Source organism: Notechis scutatus, chromosome 2 (genome assembly GCF_049901735.1).
Source record: "Notechis scutatus isolate UNSWTSFEM ecotype Mainland chromosome 2, rNotScu1.2, whole genome shotgun sequence".
NCBI lineage: Eukaryota > Metazoa > Chordata > Lepidosauria > Squamata > Elapidae > Notechis > Notechis scutatus.
The window spans coordinates 188,383,222-188,406,452 of NC_142010.1; the positions used below are offsets into that span (position 1 = coordinate 188,383,222).

The following is a 23,231-nucleotide window of genomic DNA, read 5'->3' on the forward strand; positions in this document are numbered from 1 at the left end:
CCCAAGCTGGCACCAGTTTCATACAGTTTAGGTTACACTTCCTTATTTTTTTTTTAAAAAAAATGTATTTTAAACTGTGAAATAATTTCTCTAAATAAAGTCACCTTTTTTAAAATAAGAAACTATAGAACATTTTATGCAATTGCTAACACATGGGTAGCACTTATTTATATTTTTGCATTTGTCATACATACATGTAATTTTGTTGCCAACCTTCTGTAATAATAATTGAAAAGCGCCAATAAGGGGCAGGGGACTAAAGCTTTCCTGAAATCTGTTTATACTTCAGTTTTCAGCTTAAAACAAAATATTTTTGGCTTCCTGAGCTTCACTCATAACAAGACAGAAATTAATGATATCTTAATAGTAGATTTATCAGCAGAGTGTCCCCTCTATATAGCCAGTGAAATCAATTGATATAACTTCATTCATATATATATATATATATATATATATATATATATATATATATATATATATATATATATATGTTTTCTTAAGTTTTCGGGTACTTACATGTATGGTGTTGCTTGGTTCGGTATTTTCCCACGTCATTGTAGTTGTTCTTTAAAGTTGTAGCAACGTTTCAGCAGAATCTCATCTGCCATCATCAGGCTTCTGTATTGTGTATCTGTGAGTCATATATATATATTTATATATATATATATATATATATATTTTATATATATATATATATATATATATATATATATATATATATATATATATATATATATATATATATATATATTTATATATATATATATATATATTTATATATATATATATATATATATATATATATATATATATATATATATATATATATATATATATATATATATATATTTATATATATATATATATATATATATATATATATATATATATATATATATATATATATATATAAAGCAATTGCATAAAATGTTCTATATCTTATTTTTAAAAAGGTGACTTTATTTAGAGAAGTTATTTCACACAGTTCAAAATACATTTTTTTAAAAAAAATAAGGAAGTGTAACCTAAACTTTATGAAATTGGTGCCAGCTTGGGAAAGGCTGCTGTAACTAATAATCAATGTTACAGAAGAATGGATATTATCTATCTATCTATCTATCTATCTATCTATCTATGCTCTTCGCTGGTAATTGGCAATTATGATAATTTAAAAAACCAGCTGGCTGGGCTGATTTCCCCGGCAAGCAAGGAGTAAGACGGCTATGGCATTTGAGGGTATGCAATAATAGCACTACTCGGGCCAGTGGTAGCATGCTAACGGTTCGGACCGGTTCACCCGAACCGTTAGTAAAAAGCCTCCAACAATCATCTGTGAGGAGGCAAAAAAAGCCTCCCTGAGAGGAAAAAGAAGAGAGAAGCGCAGGATCGGCCCTCCCACCTGCCCCTGCACTTTTCTCTTCTTTATCCTCTCAGCTGATTGGTGCTGCAGGCCTCAGCTGGTTTGGGGAACATTGCGTGCGTTAGGTGTGCGTGGGCGCGCGTGCGATCATCGAACCAGTAGTGGAACAGGTAGGATCCCACTGCTTACTCGCGCTCTGCTCAGTGTAGCATCAGAACACCAGTAGGTAAAGGAAGGAAGGGATTGTGCAGTGGAGTTATGGTGGGATGAATCTGACAGTATAGCACGTGACAAAACTAAACTTAAATATTACTGTATGCTTCCCTGTATCCACTCTTTGCCCTGCAAGAATATGACAATATAATCCTTTAAAAAATATTATTAAGACTTTTAAACAGGTAGATGAAATCTAAGGAAACTAGTAGTAAACAGAGAAAAAGAAAAGCAAAAACCATAAGAAAAGAAAAAAGTTAAACTAGAAAAGAAGTATAAAAAAGTAACCTTCAGTATTCTTCATGACAGTTATAAGCGCAAATATATTTTAACTTCTCTTTCTAAAATTACATTATATTATTCTTTCTACAGTCTTTCTTGTCTAACTGTCAAAACCCTAAGCCACAAGTTCATTTTCCCCCCCATTTTTATTTAAATTTTCGTAAGTGGCGTCCATTCAGCAGTAGACGTAGACAGTGCTTTTTCTCTAATCAAATAAGTTAATTTATCCATTTCAGCAAAATCTGTCAACTTCACCAACTATTCTTCCTTAGTGGCTGGTGTTGAATCTTTCCTTCTCTGTGCCTACAGTAATCTTTCTGTTAGACCATATATTGAAATAATCTGTGGTTTTTTTTTCTAACTGCTTGTTCATTCATCGGAAAGTTCTGGCTTCAACGGAATATTAATCTTTAAAATTCTGTGTATCAAAGTATATATTGGGATCCAAAAATTTTCAGCCTTTTCAGCTTGTTCATCAAGCGTGATAAAATGTCCCTTCATGTTGTTCATATTTGCCAGCAATAATTTGGCGCATTTATGCATTCTAGATGATATAATCCTGAATATTTGTTCATCAGTTCTTTTTAACTCACTCTGCTGCCAGTTACCAAGCCCAAGGCTTGCATTTGCCTTCTCACTTCCTAGTTTTTAACTTTTTTTCTGGTAAAGAGTAAAAAAAAACCTGTAGGGGCACAGTAGGATTTGGTACCACCATTAATGTGTGGCATGCCAAGTTTTTTATCTACTTTTGCCTTTTTTTTATTTTCCTAGGAAACTCTAGGGCAGGGCTGTCAAATGCATCATGCGTTGGCCATGCCCAAGCCCAAGCCCAGTGTAGCGAATGGAGAAAAAGTTGTGATGATGCTGTGATGACGAGAGTTTGACACCCCTGCTCTAGGGCATGAATGTGGAACCATGGCCCTTTTATGACTTGTGGTCAACCAGCTGGCTCAGGAATTCTGTGTTCTGACCAATCCTTAGCAGAAGTAAGAAACAGACTCCTTGTCACGAAAAACCCCTTTTTATTTACCTCTTGTGAATTAATTGCATTCACTCACCAAATAGTCCGGGCAATAGTCCTTCAAAGCAACAGACCTTATCAGTTCCTTGAGATAAGTGCAAGGCTGTAAGCTCCCAGCCTAAAGGCTGCAAATTAAGTTCTGGCAAGCAGTCTCTGTGGCATGAAACACAATGAACAAAATCTTCAGAAAGACGAACTGTTGTCGCCTACGACAACCACTCCCCTTTCCTTCCATTTATTTCCCAGCCAGGGAGGGGCCATTCAGCATCCATATGTGCCTTGCTTCCAAGTCAACTCCTTGTCCTCAGTTGTTCCCCTTTCTTAACAGCTGTGCACATATGTGCGTCTGGAACAGGCCCCAGCTGTTCTTCCTCCTCAGTCATATCAGCCTCCAAAGTCAGCTGCCTCTCTGGTGGCTGGGAAATGTTGGATGGCTCTGGGTCTATCTCTGCGACTGACACAGAGCATCCATCAGAACTTTCCCCAGACTCCAGAACTGGCCCAGGTTCCTTCTCATCGTCCGATTCTGCCACCATCTCCGCTGGCAGCTGGCAGGACAGAACATTCTGGGAGTTGAAGTCCACAAGTCATAAAAGGGCCACGGTTCCCAACCCCTGCTCTAGGGCAACAAAGAACAACAGCCACAGAGAGCGTGCTGATCCCAAACAAACCGGGTCTCCTTATGGCTTAATATAATCCCATTAGGTTCCTATACAAATGGCATTCTGCCCTGCTTCCCTCCATGACACAGTAATAGGCAAAACAGGCCAAGGATGCATGATCTGAAAGTAGAGTTAACAACGCATGTGTTTTTAAAAGTAGGCAACCGTCTAGTCCAATTATACGGTCATTTGCATGATCAAGTTGCTTTTTTTCATTGTGCAGGTTTCTTATGCACGGCCAAGCTCAGCTTCTATTAGAGATGCAAACCTGTACGTCAGCGGTCTCCCCAAAACTATGACTCAGAAAGAGCTAGAGCAGCTGTTTTCCCAATATGGACGTATTATTACTTCCCGCATTCTCGTTGACCAAGTCACTGGTAAGTAGAAAGCTGTGCTGCCCTGTCTTTCTCAGCCTCCAAAATATCGAACATATAAACGTTTATGTGGGGCAGAAAATACAATTTTCTGCTGGAATTGTTCATAAATATGCATGGATAAAAATAACTCCTGGTTTGTAGTCAGGCAAGGCTGAGTCATTTCCACCTTGAAGCTGCATATTTGAAGCCTGTTTCATGCCTTGTAATAAATTTATAGTTGCTGTAATCTCAAGCATCGAATGAAGAAAATGTTCCTTATAAAATTCTAAAAAAAATAGGGTATGTTTTAAAAGGGGGGGGGAGTAAAGCCTTGTACTGTAGAGCTTCTTAGCAGTTTCTTAAACTAAGAAAACGTAAAATACAAACTCATAATCATCATTGAGGCTTTAAAACAAACCTTACAATTCCCATTTTTCAATGTTAGGATAATGCAAGATCCCAAGAAAAGCAAATCACTGTATTTTAAAAAATAAGACTGAAAGGAAAATTGACTTGATACATAAATATTGACAAGTTCATTTTTATTAAACTCGATTTTTGTTACCCAGGTATTGCCAGCTCAGTGAATACATAGGTCTGTTATCTTTCTGTATGTGATATGAATGAAGCAATGTAATAAACTGGGCAGATTATACTATGGAATATACTCCATATAAGAATTTGAGTGCTTTATTTTCATAGACATTATAAAATGTTAGGAAAATATTCATTAGGTAAGCACTTAAATTTTGATTGGGTTCCTTTAAAAGTTTAAACCAAATTTCAAGCAAAAAAAAGGTATATCTGTGGCTTGTTTTAATAAAACAAGGAGATTTTAAAATAACACTTGGATCCCATTTAGTAAAAAAATAGCATGCAACATTTTGTTTCCCACAGGAATGATGAAACAAATCTGCTTTTCAAAAATGAGCTACACAGATAATTTTTTTAAAAAGGAAATTTAGATGAAAAGCTAGATAGAGTTTGAAATACAATAATTTGGAGTTCAGATTCGTAATCGGTAATTTCTGGAACATGTTAGTTGATGTGGTATTTACTGGAACTATACCACCATGCTTTAAGCAAACTTATTGCCAAGTGAAAAATTATTAAATTTATGGAGAGTATATCTATCAACTATATTTTTAACTTTCATATCAAATTCTGATCCCGATAAAAATCATTGTGTCTCAGTGGAAGATATTCAGTTTCCAATGGTTCAGCTTTCTTGCAGACATTTCATTAGTCAAATTAGGTAACATCATCAGATGATTAGCATTGATGTTACTCAGTTTGGATAATGAAACAACTGCAAAAAAACAATCAAGCTCAGAGTGCATCAAAGGACCTCTCATTTCAACCCTACAACTACAAATAATTTTTGTAGGTTCAAATAAGTATTTTCTTAAACCTGCATCATATATTAGAGGTTGAATTTGTGAGCTTTCCTTGTAAGCAGTAGATTTTACAAATTGACATTGGTAAAATAGTCAGAGCAAAGAGACAGATAGTGTGTGTGTGTGTGTGTGTGTGTGTGTGTGTGTGTGTATATATATATATATATATATATATATTTGTGTGTGTGTTTTCTGTGTGTGTGTGTCCACGACGGAACAAACAAAGCGATGTGTTTCTGAACACCATACATGTAGTAAAACTTAGAAAACATATATATATATATATATATATATATATATATATATATATATATATATATATATATATATATATATGGATCTTTGGTTATTCGGGTTTTCTCCCGCGTAAAATTGGAAGTATCTAGGTGACGTTTTGATGAAGTCTCATCATCTTCAGGCTTGTGTCTTCGGCAAAGCCTGGCTCACAGACAAATACAATATAGAAGCCTGATGATGGCAGATGAGATTCTGCCGAAACGTTGCTACAACTTTAAAAGCACAACTATAATGACGTGGGAAAATACCCGAACAAAGCTGAATACCATACATATGTGTGTGTGTGTGTGTGTGTGTTTTCTGAGGTTTTCAGAAACCTCAGCTTATATCTTATTTCTTTCTTAGTCATCACTGTTGATAGAAAGAATTGATTAATGGAACACGTTGCTACAGCCCAGTTTTCAGAACTATTTGTCTGAACTTAAATGAGCTGCCTCTTTAAAGATTAAAAAAATCTCCAAAATTTTGAAGCTCTGGGGAAAGAAATTACATTTTTAGAAAAAATAGTTCTTGCAAAATAAACTTTTGTCGTGTAGTAAATATTCCTATATTAAATGTAGCAGTATAAATTCTGTCATAATACAAAATTACCATTTGATATATTCATAAATAAATAGAATAGTGCCCTTTATCTATCTAATAGCACAGTGCTACACAAATCCTAATGAATTCAGTGGAATTGATCCCTGGTAAATATACATAGAATTGTAGCTTCATAAAGTGTTAATTCTTTTGGCTACACTTTTGTGTGTAATAGATGGGAATAAGTCTCTGAACACAGCAGGAGTTTCTTCTCTTAAGTAAGGAAGCCTAGGATTGCTGTGCTGGGTTTCTCGGCGGCTGCCTTCATCATAATCATTTTAAGGGAGAGATGAAAAGGTCTGTTACTAGATCAAAATGGCATCTAATAAAGGATAGTTTCCTCTAATAATGCCAGATTAGATCAGAAGTTAGCAGAACAAAGCAAATAGCACTTTACAAGCAACAAGAAAAAGTGGGGGGAAAGCCACATATCCTCCTTGTATGGAAAAAAGGAAAAATTAAGTTATGTCCATTTTGCCTTGCTCCCTTCTTGCATTCCAAATTAAACAGCCAAACCTTCATATTCCTTGACTAAGAGAAAATAAAAAGAGAAATTTGGCTGTTTGGAGATTGCAGGCTTCTTAGGATAGTATCTCTTTACCTTGAGAATAAAAGTGTTTTGCTGCAGGAGACAGGCTGGCAGAAGTATGTGGTGATAGCATAATTTATTTATTTATTTGATTTGTCAATCGCTTACAAGATACAGGTATAAGAATAAACATAGTTTTGAATACATGAGATGGATACTTAGAAGAAAAATAAAAAGAAACAATAGGACAGGGATGGTAGGCACGATTGGTGCGCTTATGCACGCCCCCTACAGGCCTCTTAGGAAGGGGTTATAAGGTTAGTTATTCTAAGTCTAAAGTCATCAAAATAGTTATTTCTCCCATGAGCTGTGAAGAGCATCCAGAAGTGGGAGGTGCTTCAGTCTCTTCTGGAAAGGCTGGGCTTAAAACTCCGGGACGTTCCTCCTCCTTCACGGGACACCTCCTCAGCGTCCCCCAGTTTTAGCTCAGCCTTCGTGGTAAGAGGTTGTGCACTCCCTGACTGGAATGGTTTTCTGATTCAGGTTTGCTCTGGGCTATTTCGGCTTTTAAAATTCTTCACCATTTAATTTGGCTTTTTCAGGCTTGTCCCTCTATTAGGTTATCTCTATTAGTTCAAAAAAACAAAAAAAAAAACAGTTTCATTGTAAATAGAGGAGCCTGCCACTCCGCAGGCAGCTTGAGGCTACCGCCTCAGGCAATTATCTTATCTAACTTTCCGATCACTCTCTGCGATCGGAGCGGAGCGCTCGCAGCCACGGCTCACTTCGCCTTGCCGTTTCGTCTGACAGCAGCATTTAACTCGCAAGTTAGAGCCTCAGCAGCAGCGGCTCATTAGACGGCTCAGACATTAGCAATGGGGATTCTGCTTCCCGCCCTTTTCAACGGCTGGCTCAACTTCGCGCCTAATTATCACAGGCGCCATTACTCGCTGGTTTCCCTTGCTGGGGACCAAGGCAGTACCTTTCCACTTTGTTCTCCCTGGGTTTAGCTCTCCCTTCTCTGGCTAACGTTGGAAAGCAGGCTAGTCATTAAACAGGCATTTCTTTGCAATTGCCTTTGGATCATTTCTTTGGACTGAACTGCAAGTGCCATTTAAATTGCGGGACGTTTGGTTTTGACAGGAAAGGATTCACCTCAGAGCCTGTATAGCTGGTTTCCCTTGTTGGGGACCAGGGATCCAGAGTTTTTCTCGCTTGGAGCACTTGGGGGTTTCCCTTGTTGGGGACCCTTAGATACTGTTTACCATATACACAGTTATACATATATATATTACTATCCTGGAGGAGCGTTCTACTTTCAACCGCAGGGGAAGGCATCACCCCAAAGTACAAATATTAACAATAATAATAATCATCATCATAATTTAAATTTATAAGTAAAAAAAAATTAAACTCAGAGGCAAGACAATCAGTCATCCACAATGGAAGGTGACAATGCTTTCCGCTCCAAGTCAAATAAGTGGGCCCCAAAAAGGCCTCTCTAAGGCGGCAGATAAGGATGCCCATAGACGGCACCTAGCTTTGGAAAGGCAATTGCAGGAACGAGCCAGGGAGGCAGACAAGATGGCTATGACACAACAATCTGATCAGAACCCAAACCCATTGATGGGGCCCTTGGACTTATCTACCCAGCCCAGGCAGGCTGTTTCTGGGCAACCTCCATAGGCACATCTCCTCCAATGAGTACTGCCCGGCCAATCCCAGAGGCAACCTTCACCCCTATGGCCGCCGGCCTAAGACAGGAGGAGAGATTACCTGAGACTATCCCCATCAAAATGAGGCAATGGATGGAGATGGCGATTCAAAGGGGCATTGCGGCTGGAGTTCAGCAAACCATCAGGACTAGACACTTCTTGGCTGCTTCGGATGCGGGATCCCTGTCCGCTCGATCCCTTGCGCATATTGGACAACATCAATCTCAGGTATTCCCCAATATTCCCAACATACCAGGCCAGGGTCTTCGGGAGGAGGTGGACTTTGAGGATCAGGATGCTGCCATGGAGGGGGGGTCGATCCATCAGGTGGACTTGGGGTTGTCAGAGGCTGACCCGCTAGAATGGGGAATTTCGGACCAACCTACTTTTTCTGGCCTTTTTCGCCCGCACCTCTTTAAATCCTTACTGTTCAAGGCAAAGGACACTGCTAAACTAGGCACATCAAACCCTCATCCATTGTCAACAGGGTCTCTGGACGAATCTGAGGATCTAATATTCTCACAACCGGCTAATGAGGCGGAAACTATTCCTGTCCCTAGTATGTTTGCTGAATTAGTACAAAATCAATGTGCATCAGCAGCATCATACCCAGCCCCAACAGCGTACGATAAACAATATTATAATTTGGCACCAGAGTGTTCAAATTTTCTCAAAACGCCGGAGGTGGATGAGCCCATTGTGGCACTGGCCTCTTCTTCAACCTTTCCCAACGAGGCCGAGGAAGTCCTGAGACCGAAAGAAAAGAGAGCAGAGTTGGCACTCCATAGGGCACACGTTTCTGACGCCTGGGCCATTAGGGCTGCTACAGCGGCGTCCTTTTTTACACGGTCCTCCCTCCGATGGCTATATTGAGGGATATATTGCCAGCGTCAAATGTCAGAGCCCACCAGGACATAGCTAAAATTACTGCAGCAGCAGAATTCTCCGCCGATGCCACATTTAATGCAGTCAAATTCTCGTCTAGTGCCATAGCATCTCACGTATCAGCACGGAGACTTCTATGGCTCAGGTATTGGCAGGCGGATACCAAGCATAAATGCAAGTTGGCATCAGCCCCAATATCAGGGGATAAATTATTTGGCAGTGTCTTGGAGCCCCTCCTTATAGAGAATAGAAACAAGAAAAAAGTGCTTCCCCCTCTTTTTCGGAGATCTGAAAACAGAACGCCCCAGTCGTTTCGAAGGGGTTCCTTTCGGCCCTACTATCAAGGCCCATACATTCCCAGATCTCAGAGAACATCAGGCTACAGGCCCAGTTTTAGACAGGATAGGTCTGAATCTTCTGATAGAGATCATGGGAAGGCCAAAACAGACGAAACCCCAGAGGCACTGGAGGCTGATTTTTTCGTCACCCCAAGTGAGTCCTTCACAGTAGTTCCCATTGGAGGGCAGCTAAAATTGTTTGCTGATCAATGGGACAGCTCCACCTCTGATGCATGGGTCAGGGACACTATTAGGTTTGGTTTGGCGCTAGAGTTTCAATCCTCCCCCCCCCCCGAACTTTTTCATTAGGAGCCCTAGGTCCACGGACCCCATTAAGAGGGCGTTGATGCAGGAGGCTATCAATCATCTTCTACATATTTGGGCCATTAGAGAGGTCCTATCTGAACAGTGGGGTCAAGGCTGTTACTCTGTATTGTTTGTGGTCCCAAAGAGTTGGGGGGGAGGCTGGAAGGCAATTCTGGACCTCAAACGTCTGAACAGATCATTGGTTTATCGAAAATTCAAGATGACTACTCTCCAGTCCATTCTGCTCAGCAGTAGAGAGAACGATGTCCTGACCTCTATAGATCTCACAGAGGCCTATCTACATATACCAATTAGACCTGCTCACTACAAATATCTTAGATTTTGCCATTGTGATCGGCACTACGAATATATCGCCCTACCATTCAGTCTGGCTTCAGCCCCCAGGACTTTTACCAAGGTCCTCGCGGCTTTGGCTGCCTTACTCAGGATCAAATCTATTCGCTTACAATGTTATCTGGATGATATTTTAATTTTGTCATCTTCCAGACATCAAGCAAAATTGTATATCAAGATTACTCTGGAGACCCTTCAGGGTCATGGCTTTTCCATAAATTGGGATAAAAGCCATTTGATCCCTTCAACTAGGTTAGTTCATTTAGGGGCAGTGATAGATACTGTGGAGGGCAAGGTCTTTCTCTCTCAGGACAGGTTAAACAGTATCCAGTCTTGGGCCAGAGAGATCAGAGCCTTAAAGAGGGTTTCCCTGGCAGTGCTGTCTCAACTGTTAGGGAAACTGATTTCTTGTATTTCCATTGTGCCTTGGGCTCAATTCCACTCTAGAGAGCTGCAGTGGTTCCTGCTACCTTTACAACGTCCAGATAAAGGTACCACACAATGTTCTCCAATCGCTCTGCTGGTGGTCGGAAAACACGATTAACCAGGGGTGTCCTTTCAAGGAATCTTACAGGGCAACGATCACTACCGATGCCAGCCTGGTAGGATGGGGAGCTCACTTCCAATCCCACACTGTGCAGGTAATTTGGACTATTTCCGAACAATCACAAAGCATCAACCTGTTGGAGCTACAAGCAGTTCACCTGGCCCTACGCAGTTTCTACCCCTTTTCCAATCACGCCACGTTCTGGTCGTGACAGACAATATCACAACCAAGGCCCACGTAAACAGACAGGGGGGTACCCATTCGAAACTTCTGATGCTGGAGACGGCCAAGTTGTTCAAGTGGGCTGAGGCCAATCTGTTTTCGCTCAAGGCAGAACACATAGCAGGGGCCTTAAACACACAGGCGGACTGGCTCAGCAGGGCCACGATAGATCAGGCAGAGTGGCGCCTACACGCGTCTGTCTTCCAGGAAGCAGTGCAGAGGTTTGGGCAACCGGTGATCGATCTACTTGCCTCTTCTCTCATTGCCCAATTGCCCCAGTATATTTCAAGGTACCTGACTCGGGGCGGATACCGTCAATGCCCTGCGTTGTCAGTAGCCTCCCAGACTTCTATATGCGTTTCCTCCACTCCCGGTAATGCCCAGGTTGATCCAGAAGTTATTGGAGGAACGAGCGGAATTGATATTGGTCACCCCTTACGGGTCCAGGCGAACGTGGTTTGTAGGCTTACAGGACCTGTAGAGAGAACAACCTTGGAAAATTCCACCGTCAAAGGTTTTCCTCTCCCAAGGGCCGATACTTCACCCGAACCCACAATGGCTCAGTCTAACCAATTTCAGCCCAACAGATTTCAGAGGATGCTATTGCCACCATTCAAGCATCCAGACGGTCCTCAACAAATCGTATATATAAGGCCACGTGGTCCACCTTCTGTCGCTGGTGCCAGGGGTCTAAGATCGACCCAACTGCCCCATCAATACCACAATTATTGGCCTTTTTACAGGAAGGGTTGACCAAGGGCCTATCTCCAAATACTTTACGCAGACAGGTGGCGGCTTCAGCCTCGGTGATAGCCTGGGGTGACCTCCGGTCCATAGTGCACCATCCACATGTCCACACCTCTCTTAGGGGTGCTGCAAATTTACGACCTCCTGTAATTCACTGCTATCCCACCTGGGACCTCAACAAGGTGTTAACCGCACTTACAACTGGCCCGTTCGAGCCTTTAAGAAATGATAGTCTTAAATTCCTGACATATAAGGTGGCCTTCCTAATTGCAATCACATCAGCAAGGAGGATTTCTGAATTGGAGGCATTGTCAATGAGAAAAGACCTGTGCATGTGTCATGCGGACAGAGTGATTCTCCAATTGGATCCATCGTTCACTCCTAAAATAAAATCAGCCTTCCACAGAGCGCAAGAGTTGGTGCCTCCAAAAACTTTGTCCGAAACCATCTCATAGACTGGAGCATCAATGGCATCGACTTGACGTTTGAAGGGCCTTAAGCATCTATCTAGACCGCACGGTGGCATTTCGAAAACCTGAGGCTCTATTCCTATCCTTCAACCCATCCACTTTAGAGCAAAAGCTGTCGGCGACGACCATCGGTAGATGGTTGAGAGTCACCATAGCTAAACGTTACGAATGCCAGTCCATCTCAGTTCCCAAGGGCATTACAGCCCACTCAACAAGGAGTGCGGCAACACCAGCAGCATGGGCCACACGGGCTTCCATAGACGAGAGTGTTGCAGAATGGCAACTTGGGCTTCACCATCGCCCTTTGTCAGAAATTATAAAATTGATGTCTATGCCTCAGCGGACGCTTCATTTGGCAGAAGAGTCCTGCAGAGGGTCCACAGAGTTTAGGAGTGGATTTCGATCCAGACGGAGTCCCTCCCTAAGGACAGGCCAAACTTTGGTATGTCCCACTTCTGGATGCTCTGAACAGCTCATGGGAGAAAGGGCGTTGGTACTTACCTGATACGCCCGTTCTCTGTGAGCTGTGAAGAGCATCCAGCCCCACCCATTTCTTTCCGTCTGGTGGGGTTCCATTCCAGTCAGGGATCTAGATTAGGTGATGAGTCACGGACTTTGGCACTCAGTCTTCGCAAAACTGGGGGACGCTGAGGAGGTGTCCCGTGGAGGAGGAGGAGCGTCCCGGAGTTTTAAGCCCAGCCTTTCCAGAAGAGACTGAAGCACCTCCCACTTCTGGATGCTCTTCACAGCTCACAGAGAACGGGCGTATCAGGTAAGTACCAACGCCCTTTTCCTCCCTTAGATGTTTAAATCTTTTCTCTATCTTTCCCCCTGTAATAATAGCAACAGTTAAAATGCAAATATTCCAAAAGCTTTCAAGGACTGTCAATTGTATTATTTTAAATACACCTATAATTACATTTTTGATTATGCATGTGTGTATTTATTCACTGCATTTCAGTCCTCTCACTTCAAATTTACTGCTGGTTTGGGAGAAGTTGCCATTTTACAGCACAGGTGCAAATCAACAATATATCTAGATGTTTTTGTGTTTCAGTATCTTGAATTTAGTTTCCATAGGCTTTTCATCTATATCAATATTTGGAACAAGTGCATTTATATATATATTTTGTTTTAATTGCACAATACCCAGAGTTTTTTTCCCCCCAGAGAGCTCAAGAAGTATGTCAAGGGAATTTTCCTTAAATTAGAATTGGTTCAGCTACACAAAATAAGATGGGCTGACAGAGTAGAGCAAAATTATCCAGAGCTCTGTGATCAATTGGGATTTGAATAATGATCCCTATGGTGCTGTAACTATTAGGCTGTATTGTCTCTAGTTCTTAACAGGTATTTCAGGATAGATTCCCCTTTCCTGCTCCCAGCCATGCATGCTCACATACACACATTCTCCTGTAACGTTTCATGTCACAGACTGATGTTGCATTTAACTGTTAGCAATCAGTCAATCAATTAATAATCCTGGATGTACTTTGAATCCATGAAAATCTACTTCCACACACTGTTCTGGGTGTCTCCATATATATTTGTTTGCAACAACATTAATTTTCCTGATGGATTTTTTTTTTCTGTAATTAAAGCTTCTTGTGCAAGTTGAATAGCCAAATAGAAATGTCTGATCCCGCTATCCGCTACAAGAATTCTCTTCTAGTTGGGTTAAAGCTGCCTGGATGTGAGGACTTTTCATCCATAGAGTAGCATTTCCCAATCAAGAGTGTTGAGCAGTGTGAGGGTACTCTTGGACTCACAGCTCCTGTTCAAAATAGCAGGTGGCAGCTCTAGCCAAGGGAGTCTTTGCTTAGTTCCATCTGGTGCACTAGTTCAGGAAGTTTTTCAGTGGGTCACTCAAGCTCTAATCCCCTCAAAGTTTGATTTGCAGTGCGCTGTACATGGGCTAGCCTTGAAAAACCACTTGGAAGTTTCAACCACAGAACGCAGTGATGTGGGCATTGATGGACAGTATGTTCATATGGTACATCTCTTCCATGAGCTGCACTAGTTGATTACCAGGTGCAATTCCGGGTACCGGTTATTACCTGTAAAGCCCTTCCTAGCATGGGGCCAGATTATTTTAAGGATCTGCCTAGCTCCCGTAGTTTCTGCATGCCCAGTACATGCTGGCAGAGTTGACATGCTCTGGATCACTTCAATTAAACAATGTCAGCTATAAAGAACCAGGAAGCCAGCTTCTCTGTTGCAGAACCCATCCTTTGGAATGAGATTCCCCTGAAATCTGGGCTCCTAGCCGGTTTGCATTTCATGAAGCCTTGCAATCCTGGTTGTACTCCCTCTAGTTATTTTGTCTGCATTTTGTGTCTGGACCCTTTATTGTTTTGGGTTTGTATCGGTTTTCGTGTTGTTTGTGAACTGCCTAAAGTTATTTGGACTCGGACAGTATCTAAATTAAAATTAATGTGAATATGTCACATTACACTAAATCCTGAGCCACGTTTATAATCAGATTTAATATTAAGGTGGGTATGATACTAATTTGTTATAGCGGTTACTGTGCTGTTTCAATCGGGCAACTCTAGGCAGCTTGTAATAAAAAATGATCTAATATAGTAAAGAACAATAGGAACTATTAGCATAAATTCAACTCATGGTAATATTAAAATATATAGCATCTTGTAATAATAAAACAGTTAGAACCATTCCAACTCAGATGCATCACCCATTCTTGTCGCAATCACCAAATGCATATCTAAGAAGCCATTATTTTTAAAAAGTTTAAATACTAGGAGTAAAGGTATGGGAGGGCATAAGAGAGTTTTTGCCTGTATTTTGATGCCTGGTTTTCATTCTGCTGTGTCTCTTATAAAGAGATGTGGTTTTACCCACCTGTTGGTTCCCATCTGTTGTGTTCCTGCTTCCTTGCAAATGATTTATATGTTACTATCAGAGGTAGATCTGGTAGCAGCTGAGGCTCAGCAGCCAGAGAGTGGCTCTGGCTGGAACTGAAAATTAAGAGAGTTGGTTTAATGTTAGGGTTCCAAGTAATACACCCATAGCAAACAGAACTCCGAGGCAGGATGGTTCCTCAAAGTTTTATTTGGCATATCATATTGGAACAGACTGGTGAAAACCGACTCTGGGTATTCCTGCAGTGTTCACTTAATTAAAAGTGAAAGTTCCGTCCTTTTCTCAAACAGTCGATCACATGGTCCAATCAAGGTCCCGTTCGGTCGTAAGGTGACATTGCTCCTCCTCTCCCTGGACACCTGTGGGAATGTCCTTGGTTCCCAGGAGAAGGTATTTTGTTTTGGCTACAAACCCCAACTATCTCTATTCCCCACCATCCCTATCCCTCAGCTCCAGTGTGGCAACACCGAACGCCTCAAAATTGCCTCAGTCAGGTCAGCTCCAGGGTTGACAGTTATATTGTTTCTTATAAAAATCCACTTCAGTTGTCGAATCTGTTTCTTTTTTGTGCTTTGCTTTCTATGATTCTTACTTACGCCTGGAAAAAAAAAATAGAGTTCTTTTGGAGAGGAGGCTACTTGGAAGTAATGGTCGGATTCATTTGTGCTTTTACACAGGAGTTTCAAGAGGTGTGGGGTTTATCCGGTTTGACAAGCGGATTGAAGCTGAAGAAGCCATCAAGGGCTTGAATGGGCAGAAACCTCCCGGGGCCACGGAGCCCATCACTGTAAAATTTGCCAACAATCCAAGCCAAAAAACAAATCAGGCCATCCTCTCCCAGCTGTACCAGTCTCCAAATAGGAGGTATCCGGGACCTCTTGCTCAGCAGGCTCAACGTTTTAGGTACGTGGAATTGTACGTTGTTTCTTATGTCAACCAGTCTGGATTTCCCCCCCTGACCAGTATCACTGTAGAAATATATTTTCCTCACATGAGAACTGTTGGTTGTTCAATTTAATATCTGACAGACATCGCAGAAAATACTTTGAGATACTGCCATCTGTTGGTAGCTATAAAAAGAAGAGAGGTTTATGTAGGCAGGTAGTAATATTTCACTGAAAAGTATCCGTTGTTCAGTTTGCAAGATGCGTTTAGGGATATTTGTTAAACTGTTAGAATAAGACGTGTCTACAGAGTAGAAAACCTGTCTAAATCCTGTTTCTATAACAAGTCTTCTTTACTTCAAAGGAAAACCTTTTTTTTCCCCTGCAGTGGAATCTCAGTAATTATTCTGCATCTTTTTTTGGAATGTTTAGAAATTGATTTCCCCCTCCCCCCCCAAGTAGTTTTCCATTATTTTCTATGGATTTCTCTTCTGATGACACACAGTGCTATCAGCCATACGTTTTTTCCTTTATGATATTTTAGTGTGCCGAAAAAGACAGATGGCGTGAATTGAAACAAATACTGTATTAATCTACATTCACTAACTGCTCGGGGCTTTTATTTTAGTGTTGTTTTATGAAAGATTTGTGTGTGAGAGAGGGGGGAGATCAAGAGAGGGGATGATAAGCAGGCTTATTTTGAATTTGATGCTGTTTTCATGTGTGAATGCAATAGAGAGATTAGTTGTGCTTATCGAGCAGCAGAAAGCTGAGAAAAACTTTGTTTTAAAGAAACCTTGGGACTTTAAAAAAAGAACAACAATGTGCTTATTTAAACACCTGTCCAATGGCACTCTCACCTAAACAACTTAATCCGAACAGCTCCTTTGCCATGTTGTGCTATTAATTTGTTTACCATTCGTACTAGTGGACCCTTCTGTTGGAGCAGTTGAAAAAAAAAAAAGCAACCAAAAGTTTTTATTCAGTATTCAGTGGTTTTCTGGAGTATTCAGTTTCTGCTCTGTTTTTGTTGTTCAAAGGATATTCTGTGAAGCCGCTGAATATTGAATAAAAGTAGACTTGCCCTTTCTCCATAGGCAGACTGCCTGCTCCAGAACTGAGCGCCAGGGCAGAGTTAGCAATGGTCAGAAGAAGAATTCCAGATTGCCTCGTGCCTGAAGTAAGGCCACTGGGGAATTGTTGCTGCACTGACATGAAAAAGAGGTAAATGAACTTTTGCAGAAATAGCTGGTGCCAAGGGTTGGGGCACGCAATCTCCAGTGGCCTTAAAAAACCCTGACTAGATCTTTCTCACAATGCCATGGGCCTCTCGTCTAAAGCAGAGGTCTCCAATCTTGGCTTACTTTAAGACTTGTGGAGCTTTGCTGGCTGAGGAATTCTGGGAGTTGAAGTCCACAAGTCTTAAAGTAGCCAAGGTTGGAGACTCCTGGTCTAAACTAAAGGATGTTCATGTTATATCAGCAGTGGTGGTAGATGACTCTGAAGGGAATAGGCCCCAAATGCTGGAAATGTGTGTTACAGGTTCAGACGTGGAGGAGCGAATCCCAAGGTTTTTGACCGCGTTTTCCATTCCACCGAAATAGATTTCACTGCATTTCTTTTCAGTTTCTTTTTGAAACTGCACATTAGATCATGTTGTCTAGAGCAATTTTAACACAGAATGTTAAGGATTGCTTGATTGATTGTTTTTAATCCGTTCGGCTCTGGCGATTTGTCGAATAAAAGAGCCATGTATTCCAAATGAGAATGGTGTTGCTTGCTCAGTTCATGTTAACTTAGGCATTGTTCGGGTTCCTCTCTGAAATTTAGGAAGACATTGCTGCACACACAGAATGTGTGTGTGTGTGTGTGTGTTTTTGCATAGATTTTACAGAGCTTTATCTTTGCATTTGTCTTCGATGGGTATCTGATTCTTCTCTAGTGTACTAGCTCTAGCTCTAGTATACTAAGGCAAGTACATTGTGCTTGCCATTGCTATTCTCTTACTACTGTTGTTAGTCAAAGTGTTTTAAAGGCAGTTAAAGAACGCTTGAGGGCCTCGGAAGCTGGAAAAGTATATACGTAATTTGTAATTCTTTTTATTTGTCACTGGCTCTGATAAGTCCCAGACTTTAAGCAGAATCTCACATAAAATAGCAATGTTAGCTTGAGTCCACAACTTGAGTCTGTGTAACTGTTAGTTAGGTGATTTTATTCTTAATGCCATTCTGGAAATTAAAGTCTGGATCTTCAGAACACTCAAAAGTTATCTCCACAAGTTATAAGTTACTGCAAAGGTTTTGCAGATAGTTCTCAACTTATGAACACAATTGTTCAATGGGTTTTGCCCCATTTTTACTATCTTTCTTGCCACAATTGTTAAGGGACTCCTGCAGTTGTTAAGTTAGTAACATGGTTATTAAATGAATCTAGCTTCCCCATTGACTTTGCTTGCAAGAAGTTCACAAAAAGATGATCACATGACCCTGGGACACTGCAACAATCATAAATATGAGTCAGTTCCCAGCTGTCTGAATTTTGACCATGTGACCATGGAGATGCTGCAAAGATCGTAAGTGTGAAAAAGGGCTATGTTATTTTTTTTTCAGTGTTTTTTTCAACAAACTATTGTTAATTGATGACTATGTGTACAGACAAGATTAAATGTGTTGATTTGGATATTTTTCCAGAAAACAGTCCTCAGTGATGGATTGCATTGTAAAGCTAATCATTAGGAGTTAATATATATTAGAATACTTCATTTCAATTAAAACTTTCTAGGATTCAATTCAATTTCAGTTTCCCGAGTAATATAAAACCATACAGAAGGTGAAATCTTCATGTCTTGTATTGAAGTGAGACGGCAGAGTCAAAGAATATGAATTTGTCTGTCTCTTTCAAAAGTGTCCTTAAGAATGGTCATCTCAGTGCATGGTGCTTGATAAAGCAGAGAAAATTTCTCCAAAGGTTGAAGCTTGGAAGTATGCTTCATCTTTTCGTTAAGGTGTGTGAATTATACTAGAGGCTTTAAATGGATATCCTCCTTACTAAAATACATATATCATTTTAATATTTCAGAATATGGGCCTTCTAGGTCTTCCACCAGCATGGAGAAAACAAGTCACTATGATGCTTGATCCAATATGTTGTTATCTATTGCTTGCTTGGTCTCTTCTAGTAAATAAAAATGATTCCTTGGATTGCCATTGTTGATAGTGTTGATAGTGTTCAGAGTGTTGATAGTTTAATAAAGCTATGATTCAGGTTAGCTCTGGCAGGGGAGCTAACCTTTTCTGTGGGCAGATATACGTTTTTTGGGAAATTACTATTGAGAACAACAATGAACAGGGGAACAGCTGACTTCTTGAGCTGACCTTGTTTGCTGATCTTAAAAAAATAGTTAAGTTTGGAGGGGAGGTGGTGAAGGGATGTTAATAGGTTACAACACTAAATGCCAAGCTTTAGTATTCTCTTGATTTCTCAGAATGCCTCTGGGCTCCAGATGGCTACCCAGGTTTCTTTGAAAATATAAAATGATGGTTGGCAGCTAGCCGGTGCTTTCTTTCAAAAATCTCATCTTTGGGCCGGGAGAAATGAGGGATGGCAGGTCACATTCTAGTTAATCAATCTTTTGTCACTGATTATGAAATTCATAGTTACAGCTGAAATTTGTTATTCTTTTCCCCTGCTTTGGGGGTATTTTCCAATGTTTCATTATTGGAGCTTTCTTTTATTTCCTGACAAAAATACAGAATAAATTGCATCCTTTTTTCTTTTTGATCAGAATGTTAAGTTCCTTCTAGGGAGTTTAAGAGAAGGAGCAGAGCTAGTACTGAATCCAGTCTGTGAAAAGTTTGTTCTGAGTTGCAGAAACCAATAATATTAAATCAGTAATTTTAACTCATGCCATTGGGTATCTATCTACCTGCAGCTGCCTAAAGAAGATGCCAAAATGTCAGCTAATCTTAGCAGATTATGTACAGTAACCAAAGTATAGCATTTTAATGTCCGACTAGATTCCACTTCTAAATAGACAATATTGAAAAATGCCATTGTTTTTATGTACCTTATTTCACATTGGGAAACAAATTATTATATAAACTTGTACGAATATAATTCATTTTTTTTAAAGACCTTATATTTTCCTGCCTGGATCTGTTTTGGAAATGTGCAACTGAAACCTACAGATAGTATATGATTTGTTAATGAAACTACCATTATATGTTGTTTTTTTAAATGACAATTCATATTTCATGTGTGCTAGTTTGCTGTTCAGTCATTCCTATTTGCTTAACATCCTGGATATGGAGATGGTAGGATTCAAATTATTGGCTACTGTTATTCACAAAGATAGATAGATGGAGACGGTTTTAATGGAAACTTCTATACAATTCTTACTACTTGGTAATCGATGTAAACGACAGTTTTGTTAGAAGCTGTGTGTTTTACAATACAACTCTTGAAAGTGGAAGTAGTTAAATGGAAGCGATGCTACTGTTAAAGCAAAGTAATGCTCTATCTTCACTAAAATATTGTAAGAGGAAAAGACTCGGTCTTAAAAGAATGACAGTACAGCAGTCCAAAAGAAGTATTCCCTCTTGAGAATGTCTTCCCATTCTTTATTCTTTCGAGGAACCTAAATGTGTGATAATTTGTATTCAACTGGTTGAAAGATTTGAATTCACATGCCAACAATCTGAGGTGAAATTGATAATTATTAGATTTTGCATTAAAACATAAATATTGCCAGTCACCTTATTGTTAAAAGTTGCATCTTTGTTCCCAAACTAGTAAAGTACATATTTCTATGCATTCAAAAATAATTTGATTTATCATCTTATGGACATTTTTGAGCTGGTTTATGTACAAGTATTAGCAGAACAATTTACAATATGGTTTAGAACCCTGTAAAACACGCAAGCCATTAATGAATATCAGTACATCTCACACATTTTTCAATCAACTTTAAAAAAGGGAAAGGAAAAAAATATCTTCATCAACAGTGGTCTTCTATCCCCTTTGTGCAATTGTTAATTAATAGTTAACATATTTTAGATTTAGGGAATGGAAGACTTTTAATGACTGGCCAAAATAAACTGTTGTAAAAATAAGACAATGTTTTATTGAGCTCAACATTTGCATCTACTTAAGCAAAACAAATCGTACATAATTATCAATATCTGAAATTATACCCAAATTTGGAATTTGTTATTAGGAGATTTAACTGCAGAAATCACGACTGTTCTATGCCATGTAAAGCTGACTGAAAAGCAAGCCAAAATATTCCATATTTGTTTCTTCCCATTATTCTTTAAAAAAAGGAAATTTTGGTTTGCTTCCAGTGATAAGTTGATAAATAATATGGAATATGTTTAATATGTTTTTAGTCATTAGAGTCTTCCCCCCTCCCAAAATTAAGCCCTAAGCAAATTTTTAAATCATTTTACATCTCTTAGATAGGTGAATTCCTTCCTGGAATGATGAAGATGGTAATGACCGTATGTATGGAAAGCATAGTTTGGGGTGGAGCAATGCCATATCAGGATATTTAAGATCTCGATACAGTTTCTTTATTGTTTGGAAGGCTGTAGCCAGAAATAAAAATCAAGATGAGATTCCTAAGTGGGGAGAATTGTCTGAGAGTGCATACTATATTTTCTTTCAAAATTTGTGGTGTGCATGTTGACTGAACCTCTACCTAATAACCTAAGAGTTTCAAATTACTATATATTATGTCACTGCTAAAGCTGTTCTGGTTTTGAAAAATAATGACTCAGCATCCATGTGAGAGTTCCTGAAGAAAAGGTTTCGGTTTATAGGATAAAAAATGTGGCATTGCCCACTCGGTTGCAGTAAACTAGATTGCTTACTAATTTTTCTGATTCTCAGAATCAGGATACTGACTGATCGTTGAACCTTTAGCATTTCCACCTGATATAACCACCATATGGGTGTTTTAAAGGACAATAATAATTGTGGCGTACAAGTTTAGAGAAAAGAAAAATTGGCAGCAACTTTAAACAGCCCACAGTCTAGTCTAACCAAGCACTGCAGCACCAGATGCTTTTTTTCCTTCTGAAAGGCTGTGTATATTTACATTTTCTTGTAAGTTGCACATTGTAGCTTTTCTGGAAGTGGGGGAAAGACATCTTAAAATGCCTCTTAATGTAAATTTAAAACAAAATGGGAGCCAATTTTGTAATGCATATGTCCTATTCTCATAACTTGTCTTGAAAGATGGCAATCACTTTAATTAACTGAGGAATATAGTAAATACTATAAAAGTTAATATCATAGAATGTAGTTAATATTATAGCCTGACTTTCTTTGGTTTCTCAGCAATTATTTAAATCCAGCATTACCCTATTTGCATTACATTGGAGCAAACAACTAACTACTTGGTTTGTAAGAAATTCATATTTTGTTATGAATCAAATGTTAAGACTAAAAAAAAAGTGGGATTCCTTTGTTCTTTTATGCTGAAATTGTAGATTTCTAACATAGCTACAGTTTCTGGCTAAATCTTACCAGCTTAAAATGTACAGAGCATCAAGATAATTTTATAATCATATATTCATAATTAAAATCTTGAGAAATAAAATTTCTATTAGAGTTTATGCAGAATCATATTACGTTTCTCACACAGACATACTTTTCATTTGTTCATTCCAACGAGTTTTCAGAGAAAGGCATGAAAATATTGGCAAAATTGTTTCATCTTTAGTGGTCATATTTCTAAAAGGATCGCTGTTCTGCATTAATGTGCATACCTTATCACTTTAGACATTCCTAATGATCTTGCTTATCCAGAATTAAAAGAATGAGTGCCTTTTTTAAACATAATTACATCATGTCACCTCAACTTGAAGCTGTGTTTATGAGAAATCTTGGACAGTATCTCTTCAGCAAAATTCAAGCAATGCCAATGTATAATCCTTGCACAACTGCAATTTTGCATACAGTACAGTTCAGAAAATTGAGCAACATAACATAATCAAAGTAAAAGATTGAAAAGTTAAATAAACCTTTTGCTAAATGTGTTTTGCAGGTTGGACAATCTGCTCAATATGGCTTACGGAGTAAAGAGGTAATAACAAATTGTGTTAGATCCATAATTAACTTTACTAATCATTTCTTCTTGTTTGAACTAAGAGTATTGGTACTTGATCTGTATTGAGTGA

General features: G+C 39.5%; 1 protein-coding gene across 7 annotated transcripts in view; it reads left to right on the forward strand.

Annotated features, from left to right (window-relative positions):
* ELAVL2 (ELAV like RNA binding protein 2) overlaps positions 1–23,231 on the forward strand; it is a 158,442-nt gene that overhangs the window by 130,989 nt on the left and 4,222 nt on the right. For all 7 annotated transcript variants that reach the window (XM_087957623.1, XM_087957619.1, XM_087957624.1 and 4 more), the window contains 3 exons: positions 3,762–3,915; positions 15,844–16,069; positions 23,099–23,137. In XM_087957623.1, the coding sequence (XP_087813749.1) occupies positions 3,762–3,915; positions 15,844–16,069; positions 23,099–23,137 (419 nt within the window). The remainder of the gene's footprint in view (positions 1–3,761; positions 3,916–15,843; positions 16,070–23,098; positions 23,138–23,231) is intronic.